We start from the raw sequence: 18,430 nt of genomic DNA, 5'->3' as shown, positions 1-18,430 counted from the left end.
CTCATCCCTTGTCTCCCCAGTGCGTAAACCACTTTTCCATGCCCAGCCCTTCCAGTCATCTTTTGACCTACCTTTGTAGTTATCGGAATTTCGTAGGCAGTTCTGATAACTGGTATCTCAGATACACGGCAATTTGGAGATCTGTCATTGTTCCTCTCTCCCTCCTCCTCTCCTTCCCTCCCTCCCTCCCTCTCTCCCTCCCTCTTCCTTCCTTCCTTCCTTCCTTCCTTCCTTCCTTCCTTCCTTCCTTCCTTCCTTCCTTCCTTCCTTTTTGTTTTTTCTTTTTTTTGAGAACCACTGCCCTTGTTGGCTGAGAGTCTATGGTTTTAGCAGCCTTGAACTTGAATATATTGACTACCTCTTCAGCCCAAAGCCAATGTTTTGACCATCTCTTCAGCCCAAAGCTTGTCCCTCACAAACATCACCAATGGGACAAAGAAAGAAATGGTTAATTTTTCCCAAATCAAATGGTACAGAGCCAAGGGTTTGTCCTCTGGCAAATGATATTCATGCATATTTTTTTTTTTTTTTGGTGCCCCTACAGGGTTTGACCAGCTAACCTGGACTTGACCAACGGCCCTGTGATCCATCATGGCCAATCCACCATCCTGGCTACCTAGGAATATATTTCCCTTCAAGGTGAATAGATGGATGGGGCTTGCTTGTTTCCGGTCACTGGTGGCCCCCTCACCCAATATTCGCCAGAAGAAACTAATTCACAAGCTGCAGGAGGAAAAGGCTTTTCGCGAAGAGATGAAAATCTTCCATGAGAAAATAGAAGACTTCAGGGAAGAGATGTGGAATTTCCGAGGCAAGATTCGTGTTTTCCGGGGCCGGATCTTAGGCTTTTGGGAAGAGGAAAGACCTTTCTGGGAAGAGGAGAAAACTTTCTGGAAAGAGGAAAAAGCTTTCTGGGAAATGGAAAAATTGTTTCGGGAAGAAGAGAAAACCTTTTGGAAAAAGTATCGTATCTTCTGGAAAGAGGATAAGGCCTTCTGGAAAGAGGACAATGTTTTATGGGAAAGAGATCAAAACCTTCTTCAGGAGGACAAGGACCTGTGGGAAGAAGAAAAGGCACTGTGGATAGAGGAGCGAGCTCTTCTTGAAGAGGAGAAGGCCCTGTGGGAGGATAAAAAGTCCCTTTGGGAGGAGGAGAATGCTCTCTGGGAGGAGGAAAAGGCATTCTGGGTAGAAGGTGGTGGCTATATTGCTGAGGAACAGATACTTGAAGATGGGCACCACGACGTCAATGGAGGGACACGATCCCCAGCCTTCTGCCGAGGCAGGGCATGAACAGGGGGCACAGGGCCATGGGGTCCAGACGCTGCTGGATTAGGATTCAAATCCAGGATGACCCCATGTACTGGAGGAAATACGCACTTATCTGTCTCCTTGCTTCAAAAGATCTAATAAAGTCCTGCGGAGAGGTTTGGAAAACCAACTTCCTCAGGGAAGGCCAGTTACATTTTCCCTAGCTTTTGTGATTTTCAAAAGTTGTATTCCCATCCTTAGGAGCTTAGAGCTTAGTCCTGGGCAGATCACCATGAGCGCAGCATGTGTGAGTGTTTGTGATAGAGACTGTGTCTGTCCTTAAGAGTTGGAATGGGGGTGAGGGAAAAGAGAGGCTCAGAAGTTGCCAGCTGGAGACGCGTAGGGATAGAGGGGCTGAGATAACTTTGCCTCTGTCGCACTGCGGGGCAATCATTCCTCCTCCACTCTGGGCAGTCTCGGAGGCCTGGAGTGGGCTGACAGCTCCTAGAAAAGGCCGACATGCCTTTGATGATTTGTTTCTGCCTTGTTCTCACCTAGAAGGTGATTTAGAACATACAAGCAGAATCCCCTCGTTGTCCACCTGTCCATAGCTCCGGGTTTCCACCAAACTTCTTCAATCGCCCATTCTCTGTAGCACGAGTAAGGTGAGTGGCGTAAGGCTGAGGCTCGGGAGCACAGCCCATGAAGGCACTTCCTTTCCCTGTCGATAGAATCAAAGTGGGCCACGTAGAATGATCTGGAAGGTGTAAGGGAGCCTTTTTTGTCCTATACATCCCCATTTAGACAGGTCTTACTGTACCTGCATTTCTGCATTAGCAATTCCTTACTGGGCATTTCCCTCTTTCCATTCATTTAAAATTGAAACACCCTAGGAAGGTAATGCATTAAATGAATGTACAGTAATGTGGTCAGCAATTTACATGACCAACTTCCCTTTATGAGGTGGTCTATATGGGCATTGGTATGCAAATGGCTAGAAGAGGGGAAGTAAGAAATACCAAGGCTAGCACCTTCTGCTTTCCCTTTTCGTAGGCCTGGCCCTCATTGTTATTAATGCATCAACTTACCTTGGCTTTGTGCATCCCTTACTTCTTGACAAATATCTTTACATTTGCCAGCTCATGTAACCTTCACCACAACTCTGTGGGTTGACAGGGAAGGTATGTCAACCCATTGTACAGGTGAGGAAACAGATTTAGTGAAGCAAAGTGACTGCATATGGCTAGGCAAATAGCAAATGGAAGGGCCAGGACTAGAACTCACATGATCTGCCTCTTGGTCCCATTTCTTCTCTAATACAGTCCTAGGTCACGAAACATGACTTTAAAATAGCTCAGTTAATAATGGCATCAGGGCTAGAAGAACTTAAAGTGCTTTGGGGTGGTAGTGGAAAGATGGGGAGAGGAAAGGACATAGTCCCCCTAGGTGTGCTGAATAAACAGTCCCGGTCATAGGAGAGTGGGCTAACTTCAGGGGCAGGCAGGCCTCTGGGCCTCTGTGTTCCTCTGGGAACGTGTGGATTCTTTGCAAGTCTTCTGATTTCAGGAGCCAGGGTCAGGGCAGTGGGAGCAGTTTGCTCCTTCATCACATGCCAAGTCTTGCCTCCTCAGCTCCGAACGAGCCCTGGGCAAAGACATTAACAAGCCATGGGAACAAGAAGCTGGCGCAGAGAATCCAATTTCAGGGGGAGGCAGTGGGGGCTCCCACTCAAGATGACTCATCCAATGGTTGATATGCAGAGTGGCAGGAACCCCAGTGCAGCAGGAGCTGTAGATTTAGCTATCCCCTGTGACTCCACTCCGAAGAAAAGCAAATAGAAAACTGCTGATCTTATGTCCAAGGAATGTAAGCCAGGTTGAGGTAGGAAGTGGGAGCATGATGTGAATTGAAAGACTCTCCTTACAATCCTGTAGAAACCACTGGTAAAGACAACTTCATTTGTAGAAGGACTGGCGGAGCTGCCAAGAGAGGACAGGTGTGTCCCTCCGTGATCCCATCCCTCATCACACAGGGTGTTCCTTTGGTGTCTTTTGACTGCCTCTGGTAGCAAGGGTGAGTGGATGGGGTCTGGAAAGGTTTTCTGGAGGAGGCAATGCCTGGGCGAAGCCTGACAGCCGTGGAATTCACTAAGGGAGGGGGCCATTCCAGACGGAGGGAACAGCACAGGCTCATGAATGAGGGCAGCGATTTGAGGAATTGCAAACTCGTCTGTGAACACAGAGGAAATGTAGGACAGTGAATTGGACAAGAAAGTGGGTAGCTGCTGGCATCAGGTCTCGTGGGCAATAGGGAGCCACTGAAGAATTTTAAGGAAAGAATGACATATTAAGATTTAAATTTTAGAAATGACATCTGGCTACTCAAAGTGTGGTCCATGGACCAGGAACATTGACCTTATCTGGCAGCTGGTTGAAAATGCAGAATCTGAGACTCGATCTACTGAATCGCAGGCTCTGTGGTTTAACAAGGTCCCTAGTGATTTGCGTGGGTCTTAGAGCTGGAGACGCTCTCAGTGCAGGGGCAAGGCTGGAGTGGAAGAAGGCGAGATCACCCAGCAGGTGGTGGCAGTGGCCCAGGTAAGAGGTGCTGGTGCCTGCACCTGGCAGCAGTGGGTGTGTGTGAAGAGCCTCCAGCAGCCTGGAAAGCTGCTGGGAGGCAGATCGGAGTCCATTGGGTGGAGGCAGTGCCGGAGAGGCCAGCATCCAAGCTGATGCGCAGGTTCCTGGCTGGGGGCGGGAGGGGGTGGTCGTGCTGTCACTGGTCACTGAGGAGGGCTGAGGAGGAGCAGGGCGGGTGGGGCTTCTCCAGGCGGGGAGGAGTGGTACAGGACATGCAACATGGCAGGTTCTCTTGATCTGCTGTGGAGAACAATTTTTCAAGCCTGATCAGCACTTGGGTGAACTCGACCTTCCTCTTGGTTCACCCACCCAACAAGAAGTTGTGCAGCCAGCATCCTTTGCTGCGTACATCATCTGTCAGTCGATGCGCCATCTGTTCGTCCATTCCAGCACCACTGAGCCTTGCCGGCACTGTGCTGTGTCTGGAATGCGTTGATTCCTGCCCACATGAGGCTTGCTGTCTAGTGGGGGACACACATAACCAAATGATCACAATGTCGTTGTTTATAAAATTTAGGAAATGCTAAGGGGAGGAGGGAATCTGGCACTGCCTCTCGGAGAGCATTTGGACAGGGCACCCACCAGTGTGTGTGAAACAGAGTGAGATCTGCAGACATAGAACATAAAACCAAGTTTCAGACAAAAGAAACCCAGGGATAGCTAATAACTGGGAATCAGTGGACCCTCCTCACACAGGTTCATGGATGAAGGAAAAGATGCGGATAAAGTCAGTGAAAGCAGCTTCTGACCACCGGGTTCTTACTACTGCTGTTAGCACGAACATAGATTTCTCCCCAGCCTCAGCAGCAGCCAAAGCTGGTTTCCTCTCGAAGACAGCACCATGACAGTGCCACTAAGTCCTGAGAGGTTTCCTTGGTGTCCCATGACCTCATGCGCAGGCAGACAGCTAGGGGCAGCTCACCTCCTGGCAGGGAGTGGGTCACCCCTGCTCTCTCAGGGTTCTGCTCATTCACCTGGGCCCCAGATTCATAATCATCTTCATTCCAGAATCATAATGCAGACGCTGGCAGATTCCAGGTGCCAGGAAGAGCCTCTACTGCTGTAACTGTTACCTCACCACTAAATTCACCCTGAGGAATTGTCATCATTCCCATAAAAGCATGTGCCCACCCAGAAGCCCTTCCTGAAGCTGCCAAAAGGGGAAGGATAACATTTTCGATACATAGTGTGTAGTCCAGGGAAATGTTATCTGCTCATGGAATCGTCACTACATGCATCAGACTCCCTGGGGGCACTTGTCAAAAATGCAAGCCTGGGCTCTGCTTACTGGGTCTTAATCTCTGGGACCAGGACTCAAAACCTGCATTTTTAACATGTTTTCCAGATGATTCTTACGCAAACTAAATTCTAGAAAACACTTGTGTCTAGTAGAAAACACTGGCATAGAAACCCAAGGCCCCGATTCTATTTCTTGTTCCGCCACTCGCGGCCAAGAGTTTGAGGGCACAAGATGAGCCTGTTCCCTCAGCTACAGAAGAAGTGGACTGGCACGTGTTAGAAACTTGGTGTGAAGTGAGGAGCTTCTCCTGAGAAGCTAGGATGGGGAAGAACAGTTTAGAGGTCCTGCATCCTTCCGCAGCCCAGGCACAGGTGTCTTCACGGGAAGGTGTGGCCTCAACCAGAACATCTGGCTTCTGTTTGCTGGACATGCATGAAAAGGGGAGACCAGGAATCAAAGAGGTGGCACCTCAAGTGGCCCAACAAAGTCCTTGCTTACTTCACTGCCATCTGTGCATAAGCCTGAATCTCTCCTCAACCTCTGGGGGACAAAGTTACTAAATACAATGTAAAAGATATGAACTTTAAGTAGGAAAAAAAAATATTCAGCTGGTAAAAATTTAATAAGGATCACAGACCAATGACCCACTGAAAAGATCTGCTACAGTTACTTAGAATTTGCTAGAACATTCTCGACAAATCTATAAACTCCCTGAGAGCTAGTGGGTGCCTGGATATGCTGAACAGAATTCTCTGTTCTTCAAAGGGCCATCCAGTGTGATGTGCCTAATTCTCATCTTTGGAACTTGTGAAATAGTTCACCATTTAATTCAGACCCAGAAGAACAAAGAGTCATGCATAACTCATTACTGTTAATAGTCATGAGTGGACTTAGCCTGGGTGTCAGACAGGCCGTCCTGGTGCCGGTGGTACCTCTATTGCTTACCAGAGTGTGACTAGTGTGACGAGGGCTGCTCTAACAAACTACCACAAACTTGGTGGCTGAAAACAACAGAAATTTACTCTCTCACCGTTCTGGAGATGAGAAACCCGAAATCAAGGTGGTGCCAGGGTCGGTTCCCAGAGGCACTGAGGGACCGTCCACTTCATAACTCTCCCAGCTTCTGCCGGCGCTGGCAGTCCTTGGCATGTGGATGCACCCCTCCAATCTCTGCCTCCAGCTGCACGTGGCACTCTGCATGTCTCTGTGTCTCAGATCTCCACCTCTCTCCTTAGGACACCATTCACTGTTTTTAGGGCCCACCGTAATCCGGGATAATCTCATCTCGAATTTCTTAATTACATCAACAAGGATCCTATTTCTAAATAAGTTTACATTCATAGGTACATTTGGGGGGACATAATTCGACCTATTATAGTGACTTAAAAAATGTTTTTACTCTCTGAACCTCAGTTTCCCAATCTGTAAAACAGGAATGATAATGATAACACCTACGTAACAGAGGGTTCCTATAACCTGTTTCAACAAGTTGCCTGTTGATTTATGCATATGTCGTGAGGCTCAAAAGAGACAATATATGTTGAAATTCCCACCACATTATGCATCATTCAGTAAACTCTAGATTCCCCTACTCTATTTTATTTTGTAGCTATTACCTTGGATGATTTATTTCTCATTCAGTAAGAATTAGTGAATTCTTAGTTTCCTGTGTACTTCATTTAAAATGTTTAGACAGGTGTGATCACATGGATATACTTTTTTTGTCTTTACCAAAATATAATAGATACCATGTTCCCTGCATTTATATTGTACAATATGAGTTTTTTTTTTTTTTCAGTTTTACTTGGCATACAACACACCAGCCTCAGCTGTACAGCATATTGATCAGAGATCCACACAACTCGCAAAGCGATCACTCCACCAAATCTAGCACCACTTCTCCCCCTATATATTCATTCTAACATTATTAACCATCTTCCCCATGCTATACTCTACATCCCATGTCTACTCTGCAACCAGCCACCTGCACCCCTTGCCGGAAGCCAGCCGGCTAAAGTCGATCAGTACCTGAAAGAGGGGGGCGAAGCCTAAGAAAAAAGAAGAAGATAGGAAAGCACTTCGGGAGGGCATACAGTCACTGCTGCAGCCCCGAGTTTATTTAGCACAGCCTTTATAAAAGTTTTTGGATACAATAGCAAAGCACAAGGTATATCATTCAAATGCTGACATTCACACAAGATCATATAACATTCTTGTTATCTGGGTCGTAAAACACCCCCTTATCTTAAAAGGATTTTTTTAGGAGGCAAATCTCCCCTCCAGGGTCAGTGATGTTTAACTTAACCATTTGTTTCCTTGAACCATTGATAACACAGTCTCAGAAGTTGCTTTATGGCTCCAAGCAGTCTCAGCAACTGCTTAATGGCTCCCAAACTACGAGACACCTTCAGTGACTAGTAATGGCTCCCGACAACTCCTCAACCCCTTTGCTCTCTTTACCTTGCCAAATCCCTCCCATCTAGTATCCTTCTAAATATTCTCTGTGTCTATGATTTTTTTCCACTTTTGCTGTTATTGTTGATTTTGTTCTTTAGCATCTACATGTATGTGAAATTATGTAATATTTGTCTTTCTCTATTCGACCCATTTCATTCAATGCAATACCCTCTAGGTCCATCAAGGCAATATCTTTTTCCATCCCCTTCTTTTTAGTCTGTGTGTGTTTTTAAATATGAACTAAGTCTCTTATAGGCAGCTTATGTAGGGATCTTGTTTTCTTATCCATTCAGCCACCCTATCTTTTGGTTGTAGCACTTAATTCTTTTCTATTTGAGGTACTGTTGATAGGAATGTAGTTGTTGCCATTCTTTCTTCCTGTTTTTGATACATGTTTTTTCTTCTTAAAGAAGTCCCTCCAACATTTCCTGTAATACGACTTGGTGATGATGAATTTCTTTCATTTATTTTTGTCTGGGAAGCTCTTTATCTGTCCGTTGACTCTAAATGATAGCTTTGCCGGATAAAGTATTCTTGGTTGTAGATCCTGAGTTTTCATTCATGTTGAATATTTTGTTCTGCATGGTTTCTTTTGAGAAATCGGCTGCCAGTCTTATGGGTGTTCCCTTCTAGGTAACTGTTTTTCTCTTGCTGCTTTTAAGATTCTCTCTTTGTAGTTAACCTTTGGCATTTTAATTATGATGTGTCCTGGTGTGGGCTTCTTTGTGTTCCTGGTTTTTGGGACTCTCTGAGCATCCCGGGGTTTTATGTCTATTTCCTTCATCATGTTAGGGAAGTTTTCCATCATTATTTTTTCAACTGCTGTTCAACATCTTGTTGTGCTTTGGGTACCCCAATGACACAGATATTTTTACCTTTAATAGCGTCCCATAGGCTCCTTAAATTATTATTATAGTCTTGGTTTCTTTTTTCTTGCCATTATGATTACGTATCCTTGGCTTTTCTGTACTCTAGATAGGTCATTTGATTCTCTTCTTTATTCACTTTGTTTATTCCATTTAATATATTTTTCATCTCAGATAATGTGTTCTTCTTTTCAGACTGGTTCCCTTTTTATAACCTCCATTTCCATTTTTATATTTTTATCTCTTGAAGTTCTCACTGAATTCATCTAACCTTCCCATAAGTTCATTGAACCTCTTTATAATCAGCGTTTTGAACTTCGCATCTGTTAGATTACTTGGCTCTATTATATCTGGATATCTGTTCTGTTCTCTCATATGGTTTCTGCTTCTTTTTCTTTTCATTTTGTCTGCCTTTCTGTGTCTGTTTCCACATACTAGGCAAAGCTCCAAAGTCTTATTAGTGTGGATTTGTGAAGTAGGTGTCCAGTGGCATGGTCTGGAGAGGGGTTCAGCGGCAGGCCAAGTTTGTCCCCAGCCTATGCTCCTCCAGGGCCACCTGTTAAGATTCAGCAAGCAATCCATAGATGCTGTGCTTATAATTGCCTTAAAAGACCACACTGGAAACCGAGGCCAGCTGTTACCAGTGTGAGTCTGGGAGCTGCTCAGTAAGGAGCACCTGACTCTCTGAGGATACACCTGGATGTGGCTTGGGCGGGGCCGTAAGTTGGTGGGATAGGGTTTCAGGAAATCCTCTGAGGGGAGCAGCTTCTATTATCCAGTTTGATGATTCACAGCTATGGCTATGGTGGCACTGAGTTCACACACTGGGAGGAAGAGGGTTCAACAGAGGAACAATGGATACCGCCAGCACTTCTGTGGGTGGCGGGGTGGGGGTAGCCTCGCCTCAGCCCTCACTCCAACAGCTCAGTGTCCCCCTCTAAGTTTTTGTGTACTCAGACTGGCACTGGTGGTCAGAGTGAGCAGGTCCATCACCATGAAAATCCGCTTGTGGATGCGGCCCCTTTAAGAGGCGTCCGCCACTGCCACAGCCTCTGTCTCAGCCACTCTGCCCAGGCAGCCCTGCGTCCTCACCCCCTCCTACCTTGTGTCTGCAGTTGCAGGGTGATTTTTTAGATTTCTCCCTAGTCGTATGGCTTGTTCGTCTAGATGCCAGGCGATTTTTCCTTGCCGTTTGCTCCTTGTTTCTGTCATGACTTTCATTTGGCCGCCAGAGGAATGAACAGAGCCTCTATCATCTATGCCATTTTCCCCCCTCCATATCCATATGGATATACTTTGACAGACAATATTAAACAGACATTATCTGACCTTCGGGTTGCTTCCGGAACAACTGGTCACAATGGGCCCTCTGGCCAAATCTGGTGTGAGTAAATGTTCTTCCACGGAAGGAATATTCCAGAAGCATCAGCAGAGGAGCCAGCCCTATGATTGACTTGTGACAAGTGACTTAAGATATTTGAATGAGATCTAAGAAGGGTCCACCTTAAACTCTTCTTTCACAAAAAGAGAGATGAAGTGTGGATTTAAGTAGAAGTTTTTGTTTAGATTGGTGTGAATAAATAACACTAGATTTTCTTCATTATTCCAACTGCCATATCTCATTAAAATTATGCTGGAATCTACAACTAAGAAGTGCAGAATGTGAGGAACAAGAAATGTAGTTAACATCCCATTTCTTGCTGTCTTTGAACATGGTAGAGGAACAGGATTTTAGTGGGTAGCTGCTAAAGGCTTAATAGGATCAGAGCTCAAACAGAGCTCAAAGATAGAAATTTCGAGGGCACCTAATCCAGTGTGCTCAGGGCTGCAGACCCCTAAAGGCTCACTGTCGGTTGCTGTGTGACATCCCATTACAATCAAACCTCTGGAGACAACTTCATATCCTACTTGTATCCAGGAGAGAAGGGCCAAGGAAGGGAGGACTGGCCAGTTCTTAGTAACAGGTGATTTCTGGGAAGACCTCCAAAGATTATGTTTTAAACCATCTCTGAATTAAATCAACTCCAGGAAGAGAAATTCCTCATCCAATTATTTTCCAGCTGGCTATCCCTAGACTCACATGAGAGTGTAGGCAGATTAGTCATCCCACTGGCTGTCTAGTTGAACCCTCTTATTTTGTAGATGAAAAAACTCTGTTCAGTGCAGGGACATCCTAAAGCTTCCTAAGGGATTAAGCTGTGTCATGGCCAAGGTCTGACACTTCTTCGTTTATTACTCTCTCAATAAAACCATTCCCTACTGTAATTCCTTGGAGACTACTCCCCCTCCAAACACGTGTGCGTGAACACACACACACACACACACACACACACACACACACACCCTCTACTCCATGAGCATGGGATGTAACTATTCATCTAATTTCTTGTTATACTAACTGTAGCTCTAAACAGTGGTCACCTCTTGCCCTTGCAGAGGCCCTCTTGCATAGGATCTAAGATATTGGCTCCCTTTCCTTTAATCAGTCTCTTATCCTCTGGTTTCTCAGGCAGAATTTAGTTACAAGACCACCATGTTACCCAAATTTAGGTATCATATTTTAAGCCTCTAAATGGTCTCCCTCTTTACTTGGGGTAGAAATTACCCTTTGGAGGGAGTAGAGATTCACAGCATAGGCTCTTTGTAAAGAAATGTTTCAAAATTCTCCAGAAATTTCTTATTTTTGAGCCTGTAGTGCCTTCAATGTGGGTGAGGGTTTAAGAGTTGTGTAAACAGTTTTTGGAAACTTCCTTGGTAAATTCTGTACAAGGTTTAGCACCTTTTCTAGAATTTAGTATCTATTGTCTCCTGGTATTTCAGCCAAATTTTTCTTTTAATATTTGTTACATCTCTATAGAACCAAGTTAATTATGTAACTGCTCAAGCTCTAGTACTTTGTGGTTTTGTTATTGTATTGATAATTTCAAGTTCCATTGAAGGTATCTTCCTCTACAGTGTTTCTCAATAAGAGTGTCTTTGGCACTTAAGATAGGACAATTCTTTATTGTACAATATTCTCTAAGCCTTTCAGGACATTTGCTATTTCTGGCTCCACCAATGGCTGCAAGACTGTACAATCTTTGATGACAACCCAAAATTATCCCACCCATTCCCAAAAGCTCTGTTCAGTGCAGGGACGTCCTAATTCTGCTCCATTTGAGAACCACTGGTTTCTCAACTCGATCACCCTTAGATAAGAGGTTGTGAGTTTTCATTATCAATTAATAAAGATAAATTACTTCTTTACATAGGAGTATGCCCTGTCCTTCATGGTGGAGCTTCAGCAATGGGACTTGATGAAGGAATGTGGTTGGCTCATTGCAAGGAGAACGCTCAATGTACTTGGGTCAATGGCATGATTTTTGTTACTTCAGTTAGTTTCACCTGATGCCCTGACTAGAATGATAACACTACTATGGTTAGATAATATTTTAAAACATATAAAACTTTTTAATTTTTTGTATGTAATTTTCTTCCTATTTAACCAGTCACTGATTTCCTTAGGAAAGATTAAAAGTGCACATAGAAAGAGAGAAACTTATTTGATTTTTGGCTTTCAAAATAAGTTCTCAAGACTCATTCAGAAGCTTTATGAGAGTTGGAGAAAAAAGAAAAGAAAGAGAATGATTTTCTAATCAAAGAGCAAAGCCCAGAAGAAGCAGGGCTGAAAAGAGGAGGGGATTGCCAGTTAAAGGTCGCAGAACAAATGCATGCACCAGCTTCTATTCCCTCCTTAAGTCTCAACAAAATACAGTAAAGAAAGTATTAAAAAGGCATAAATTCACAAGAACAAATAGAATAGAAGCTAAGCCAATAGCAACAACATTTTGAAAGCAGAAAAACAGATGGATGAGTGGAGCTGATTTAGCAGAAACAAAGCTGACTTTTAAACTGGCAGTGGGAAAGCCAAGCACCAACCCAATTTGTACTGCAGAACCACCTCCCTCCTCCCAAAGATTTGGGAATTAATGGTCTAAATATGTCCCAAAGCATAAGTAGAAGTAGAGCTAATGACAGGGAGACAGGATGAAAGTCTTTTTAAAGAACAGTCACCTAAGTCTTCTCCCCTTATCAGTGCAGCCAGGGTGGGGGGTGGGGGGCTGTTACTCCATTTTGCAGAAGATTAGAAATTTATTCTGTGGAGAGGACAAACTCAGGATCCTTGAACTGAAGATATCAGGTATAGCTAAAGATGGTAATATCTTGCTAAAAATGGCTTAAAAATTAAAATGTACATTAAAAGCATTGAGACACCACATGCCACCCCACCCTGGTGGTAGCCAACCTCCAAGATGACTCCTAGTGATTCTCCACTCTGGTATGCATGCCCAGGGCTGGTGCCTCCCAAACCGACTGGGCAGAATTGTGTGACCACAGAGTATTGTGGACAACGGCAGAGTCTGGCTTCTGAGGCTAAGTCATAAAAGGCACTGTGCCTTCTGCCTTGCTTTTGCTTAACTTACTCTGGGGGAAGGAAGGCAGCTGCCGAGTTAGGAGGACACACGGGGAGAAAATGAGGAGTCTACCGACAGCTAGCACCCATTGCCAAGAATGTCTGTGAGCCACTGTGGAAGTGGAGCCTCCAGACCCAGGTAGATGACTGAAGACCCCATCCACGTCTACTGTAACCTTTGAGAGACCTGAGTCATAGCCCCTTGGCTAAGATGTCCTTGAAATTCTAACCCACAGGAATTGTGAGATAATAAATGTTTTTTAAGCTATGAGATTTTGGAGTGATTGTTATGCAACAACAGACTAATCTCACACACACACACACACACACACACACACACACACACACACACCACCTTTTTTTCCTACTCAGCTCCCAGAATGCAGGCAGCCAAGCTTGTACCTTGCAGGCAGGAGGCTGGAAGAGTCTTCTCTGGGGAGTTTGACCATCCCAGGAGTGTAACAGTGGGGAAACCTCTGTGCCCCCCGTGACAGTTTCCAGTCACCTGTTCATTGTGCCCTTTGAACATGAGCAGATGTCCAAGGCAGGATGACTGGGCACTTTAGGAAAGCCTCTAATATGACATAGGCTAAAATTAACAGATAACTGTAATTTGGAGGAAATAAAGAACATTCAGTGATAAAAAAAAAAAAAAAGCTTCAAAAAGAAAACCCAAGACATACTAGTTTTAAAAAAAAAAACTATTAAAATTAAAGTAAGACTTAGTATGATGGCTGGCTAGAAGGTAAATGTGGAAAACTGAAATAAGATGTGGCATCCCCAAAACAAGAACATAATGCTAGGAACATTCGGAAAGTCACAAAAGCTATTGGCAATATGACATAGCAGGAATACAAAGTTCAAGAAGTGGATTGGAAGATAAAATTGAAGAATTATCTGAGAAAGATGAGCCAAAAGACAAGAAAATAGGTCAGAGAAAGTTTTTGAAAAAATAGATGCCTAGTCCAGGACTTCCAGCCTCCAAATAATGAGATCCAAAGAGAAAAGACTGTAGGGGAAGAAATCACCAAAGGAATAATTCAAGGCTATGTCCCAGAACACAAGTGCGCAAATCGAAAAGGCCCACGGATGCCCAGAACAGTGGATAAAAATAGATCCGACCAGGATATATCGCTATGGGATTTCAGAACACTAGGGCAAAGAGAAGGTCCTCAAAGCCGAGAGGGAGGAAGGGAGAGGGAACTCAGAATCGCCTCATCGTTCAGCGGCACACCGCACTGGCACAGTGAGGGACAATGCAACACTGACTTCAAGGGTTAAAAGAAATGATTTTCTACTATGAGTTCTGTATGCAGCCAAACTATCAGTCAGGAGCGAGGAGAGAAGAGAGGCATTTCCATGTGCACAGGATCTCAATTTACCACTAATACCTTCTTTTCTGAGAAGCTCCACCAAAACGAGGGAGTTAGGCAAAAGGGGGCAGGTGTGGGATTCAGAAAATGAGACCTAACACAAGGGTTGGGCAGAGGGAGACCTCAAAGTGACAGCTTTGACCCGGTTTCAGACAAGAAAGGCTGGATCCCTGTTCAGGCTGGAGCAGGTCTGAAACCATTAAAAAGTCGTCTTTGAGAGATGAAATTGGTGGAGTACTTTAAGTGATTGAATGTACTGAGAGGAGTTTAGCACTGCTTGGGGAGAGTTTGAAGGTGAATAAATGATAAGTATGGAGAAAACTGAGCAACTGGGGAAAAAATACAACAGTTATATATTAACGTAAAACAAAGACTCATGCAGAAAGGTAAAAATAGCTGTGGAGTAACAGACTCAGCTATGAATGGCATTTACATAGTTATATCATTATAAATACTGATTATGATATAACCAATATTATAGTACATAATATTGGAATGAGAGAGGGGGTGGAAAATCTGCTTTCATGTAGGGGAAGCCTAACACTGAAAATTCAAAAAGCAGCAATATAAGCATATTAGCTAGAGCAATGTTTCTCACTCGTTAGCATACATCAACCACAAAACAGTCTCTCCTTCCCTGAACTTGAGCTCCTTAGTGCCGTCAGGTTTTATACCTATCATTCCTGTAATCAGCAGTATTCTCCTTCCCTCAGCCTTCCCTTTGATTGATGAGTTCACACTTATCCTTAAAGTATTAGCCTAGTATCACTTTCCCTGAGTCGCCTTCCCTGACTCCATCATCTGGGTGATCGATCCTTCTGAGGATCCCTCTAGCACCTCTACTTGGTACAGCACTGGTCTTATTGGGCTGTCTTCTCTGGCTTATTTGCAAAATCCTCCAGCAGACTCTAAACGTTACAAGGGCAGAAACAGTGCAAGGAATATCTGAAGGCTTTGTGGCTGTCCAACACCTTTGGAATATCCCTTCTTATAAAGAAAGGTCAGAAATTTACCTCCCAGCCTCCCTTACAGCCAGGGTTCAGACACGTGACCCAAGTTTCACCAATCACATGCATCCATGCCAGACTTCAGTGAACAAAAAGATGCAGGTGGAAGTCATTGTGTGAAAGTGGCAGGAAACAAGAATTTTGGGACAGCGGGGGGAGGCCCTGGCAGAGGGATGCCTGTCTGGGACAGAGGTGGGAGCTGCAGGCCTGAGCCCAGCTGCAGAGGCGATACAGGCTCCTGGGGAGCAATCCAGAGCTGTGCTCTGGGCAATGTTCCCAGCCCTGTGGCCACCAACCCCAGTTCTTCGGCTGTTGGGAAATTCTGTGAGCTACCCTAATAGTCCTCAGTAAATATCTTGTCTGATAAACTAACTAGAGTGAATCCTTCTTCTTCTCCTTCTTCTTCTTTTAACTAAGTACCAGGACAAGATGGAGAGTAACTGTCTTGCTTTAGGCTTTATTCTCAGTACCTAGCAAATTGGGCACTTAGTGCTCAATACATGTTTAATGATATAGATGAATGAATGAATGAATGAATGTTCGAGGGAGAACATTAGTGGCTATGACCCCTGACTTCTCTGAGGGAAGGAATGCGAGGCCACTGTAGGTGCTTCTAGCTTTGGCCCTTCTCAGTTTGGAACCACATATCCAGGTTTCACAATCCCAGATCACACAATCCCAGACCAGTTGGGAGCAAAGGAGAGATACCTTTTGATATATGGAAGATACCACTCTGAAGACATAGGATAATTTCTTTAATCCCAGAAAGGGTGAATCATGGGTGACTTCTCTTACCCTTGCAGGCATTGCAGGTGGTGCGAGCACATATCATCAATTATTTTCTCACTTTTTTTTTCACCCACTGTGAGCCCCTACAGCGGGAAAGGCTGGTTTTGCTTATGCTCTATGACTGTGCTGTCTGTGCATGCCCCTCTTTCTCTACAATTTGAAATGAGCTTTTAAGTAATATAGGACAATGCTTAGCAACAGCTTGGTGAACCTGATTGCTAAGGGGGTCACTGCACATCAAGCTGCACTTTTGCAGAACTCAGAGCTGGTTGCTTAGCAACAAAATGAGATGTTGGTTTAACTAGTTCTAGATCCACATTTCTCTAATCAATGCAGAAGAGCCCAGCGAAGCCTCGAGAAGAAAGAACATTGGCGGGGAGCTCGCTCTGCTTTAAGCACTCTTCTAAGTGCTGTACAGCATTTTACATCTCAATTAATCCTCACAATGTGGTGACGTGGCACTAGTATTCGCTTCAATTACGAATGGAGAAATGGGCACAGGGAGCCCAAGGGGACACAACCAGTGAAAGGCAGGATGTGGTTTGGGCCCAGGTCGTCTCTGCTCCAAAACCTGAGCTTTTTTCAGCTAAGTTAAAATGCCCCACTCAGCAGCCACTCTCAAATGCCTTCCCCTAGAGCGGAAGCTCTTCCAAGGGACCAAGGTGCATTTTTTACCTGCATAGAGGTTAAGCTAGGCTTACCATACCCTCATTAACCTAAAAACAAAATGCCTTTCAAAGTGAGAGGCAACAAACATTTATTTGATATCAAAGAATAGCTATTTGGGATGCACTGATTAAGGCAGAAGCCCAAATAGAGTGTGTGTGTGTGTGTGTGTGTGTGTGTGTGTGTGTGTGTGTGTGTTATGAGAAAGGGAAGGAGAACAATTACATCAATAGAAGGAAGACATTTCTACTGGGCAGGTAACATAACATAGTGATATTAATTCTAAATAATACTTGTAATTTTCAGGCCAGTAGTCAAAATATCTGCTTTTTTGTTATCTTTGCAAACAGTTCTTTAGGCCCAGTCCAAAGGTTATTCTGCCCTATTTTAACATTCCAAAGGTCTGAGACACAAGACCTACACGGCAGTTCCTCTGGCGTGGCAGCTCTGGCTCTGCTTTTAATTGGCTTCGTTACCATTATCATTTGGCATTCTTTACATCTCAAGTATTCTCATCAACGAATGACCTGGTTTTGCTGGCAAAACCCTTACTATATATGACACATCATTCAAAAGATATTTTGACGACAATTCCCTTGGCTCTCTACCCACCTATTCCCCTCTAATTCCGGTAGAATGTTAAAAAACTGACTTGGCCCAGGGGTAAATCCTTGACCTCAATGTCACCATAGGCTCAGTCTGGCTCAGGGTGATAGGAGTGTGGCTGTGTGAGAGGTTTAGCGGCTGGGGGGTGGGTGGAGGGGGAGGAGAGAGAATTGGAAGGAAAGAACCTCCTGGTAAAAGGTGCTGACCTGGGGTGACCACATGCTTCCCCAATGTCCAAATGCAATCTCCTTGTAAGGCTCACTGGCACTACCACTCAAGACACCCCTACCGAAGCCCCTCACTTTGGACACCTGTGGTAGACAGCTCCCTCCTCCTCCTCAGCCACAAAGATCTGTTTAGACCCGGACTGTAAAACCAAAGCCTTCCCCGCCCCAACTCCATCTCAGGTCTTCAGTCCAAGGCACTCCTTTCCGAGCTACTTTTCACTGTCTGCCTCTGGTCAGCGGGGCTGCTGTTCCCTAGCGCGGATCTCGTTGTCTAAGTAGGGGCATCTCTGACTACTTCTTTTTTATCCTCAGCCCTGTACCCTCCTTCTAGTTTATTCTTGGCAGCTCTCCTAGGGGTGCCCTGGGAAAGAAGGGAGCCAGAGGGCGGCTAGGAGCCATTTGTCAGAGCATCGGCCTCTTGGCTTCGGAACATCTCCCACATCCTCCGTAGACCTCAAACACCTGACCTCTGCCCAAATTATGTTCCCTTTTAATATTCCCTGCTGAGTTTTCCATTGGAGTTAGGTCAGCAGACCACTGTTGCCTTCCAAGGCTGGGGATTCAGGAAGTTGTGAAAGAAATAATTTCATTAGCATACATGTCACCAGTTTGAAACTAAGTCAGAAATTGAGTTTAATCGAGAGTACCAGAAATCCTATTAGGTTCTTAATGATCATTACATGTGTATGGACTTACACATGCTACAAAGATTACTCTGTTTGGGTTTTGGTTAATACTCAGTTAACTTCTTTTCACATCATTTACATTTATGTTATTATTTACTGTTAAATTTGCATGCTCTGATTTTATTATTGTCTTGTCTTCTATCTTCATTTCTAAAATTGAGTCACTGCCT

General features: G+C 44.5%; 1 protein-coding gene across 1 annotated transcript; it reads left to right on the top strand.

The window, feature by feature from the left end:
• Nucleotides 1–591: 591 nt before the first annotated feature.
• Nucleotides 592–1,293, top strand: CCDC70 (coiled-coil domain containing 70). Its single transcript, XM_016143068.1, has one exon. The coding sequence runs from the start codon at nt 592–594 to the stop codon at nt 1,291–1,293; it is 702 nt and encodes a 233-aa protein (XP_015998554.1).
• The last annotated feature ends 17,137 nt before the right edge of the window (nt 1,294–18,430 follow it).

This window comes from Rousettus aegyptiacus, unplaced genomic scaffold (genome assembly GCF_014176215.1).
Source record: "Rousettus aegyptiacus isolate mRouAeg1 unplaced genomic scaffold, mRouAeg1.p scaffold_m13_p_11, whole genome shotgun sequence".
NCBI lineage: Eukaryota > Metazoa > Chordata > Mammalia > Chiroptera > Pteropodidae > Rousettus > Rousettus aegyptiacus.
The sequence above is the reverse complement of the archived record's forward strand: the minus strand, read 5'-3'. Positions and strand labels throughout refer to the sequence as shown.

Coding starts and splice junctions, on each gene's coding strand:
- CCDC70 (XM_016143068.1), top strand. CDS start 592: ATGGCCAATCCACCATCCTGGCTACCTAGGAATATATTTCCCTTCAAG.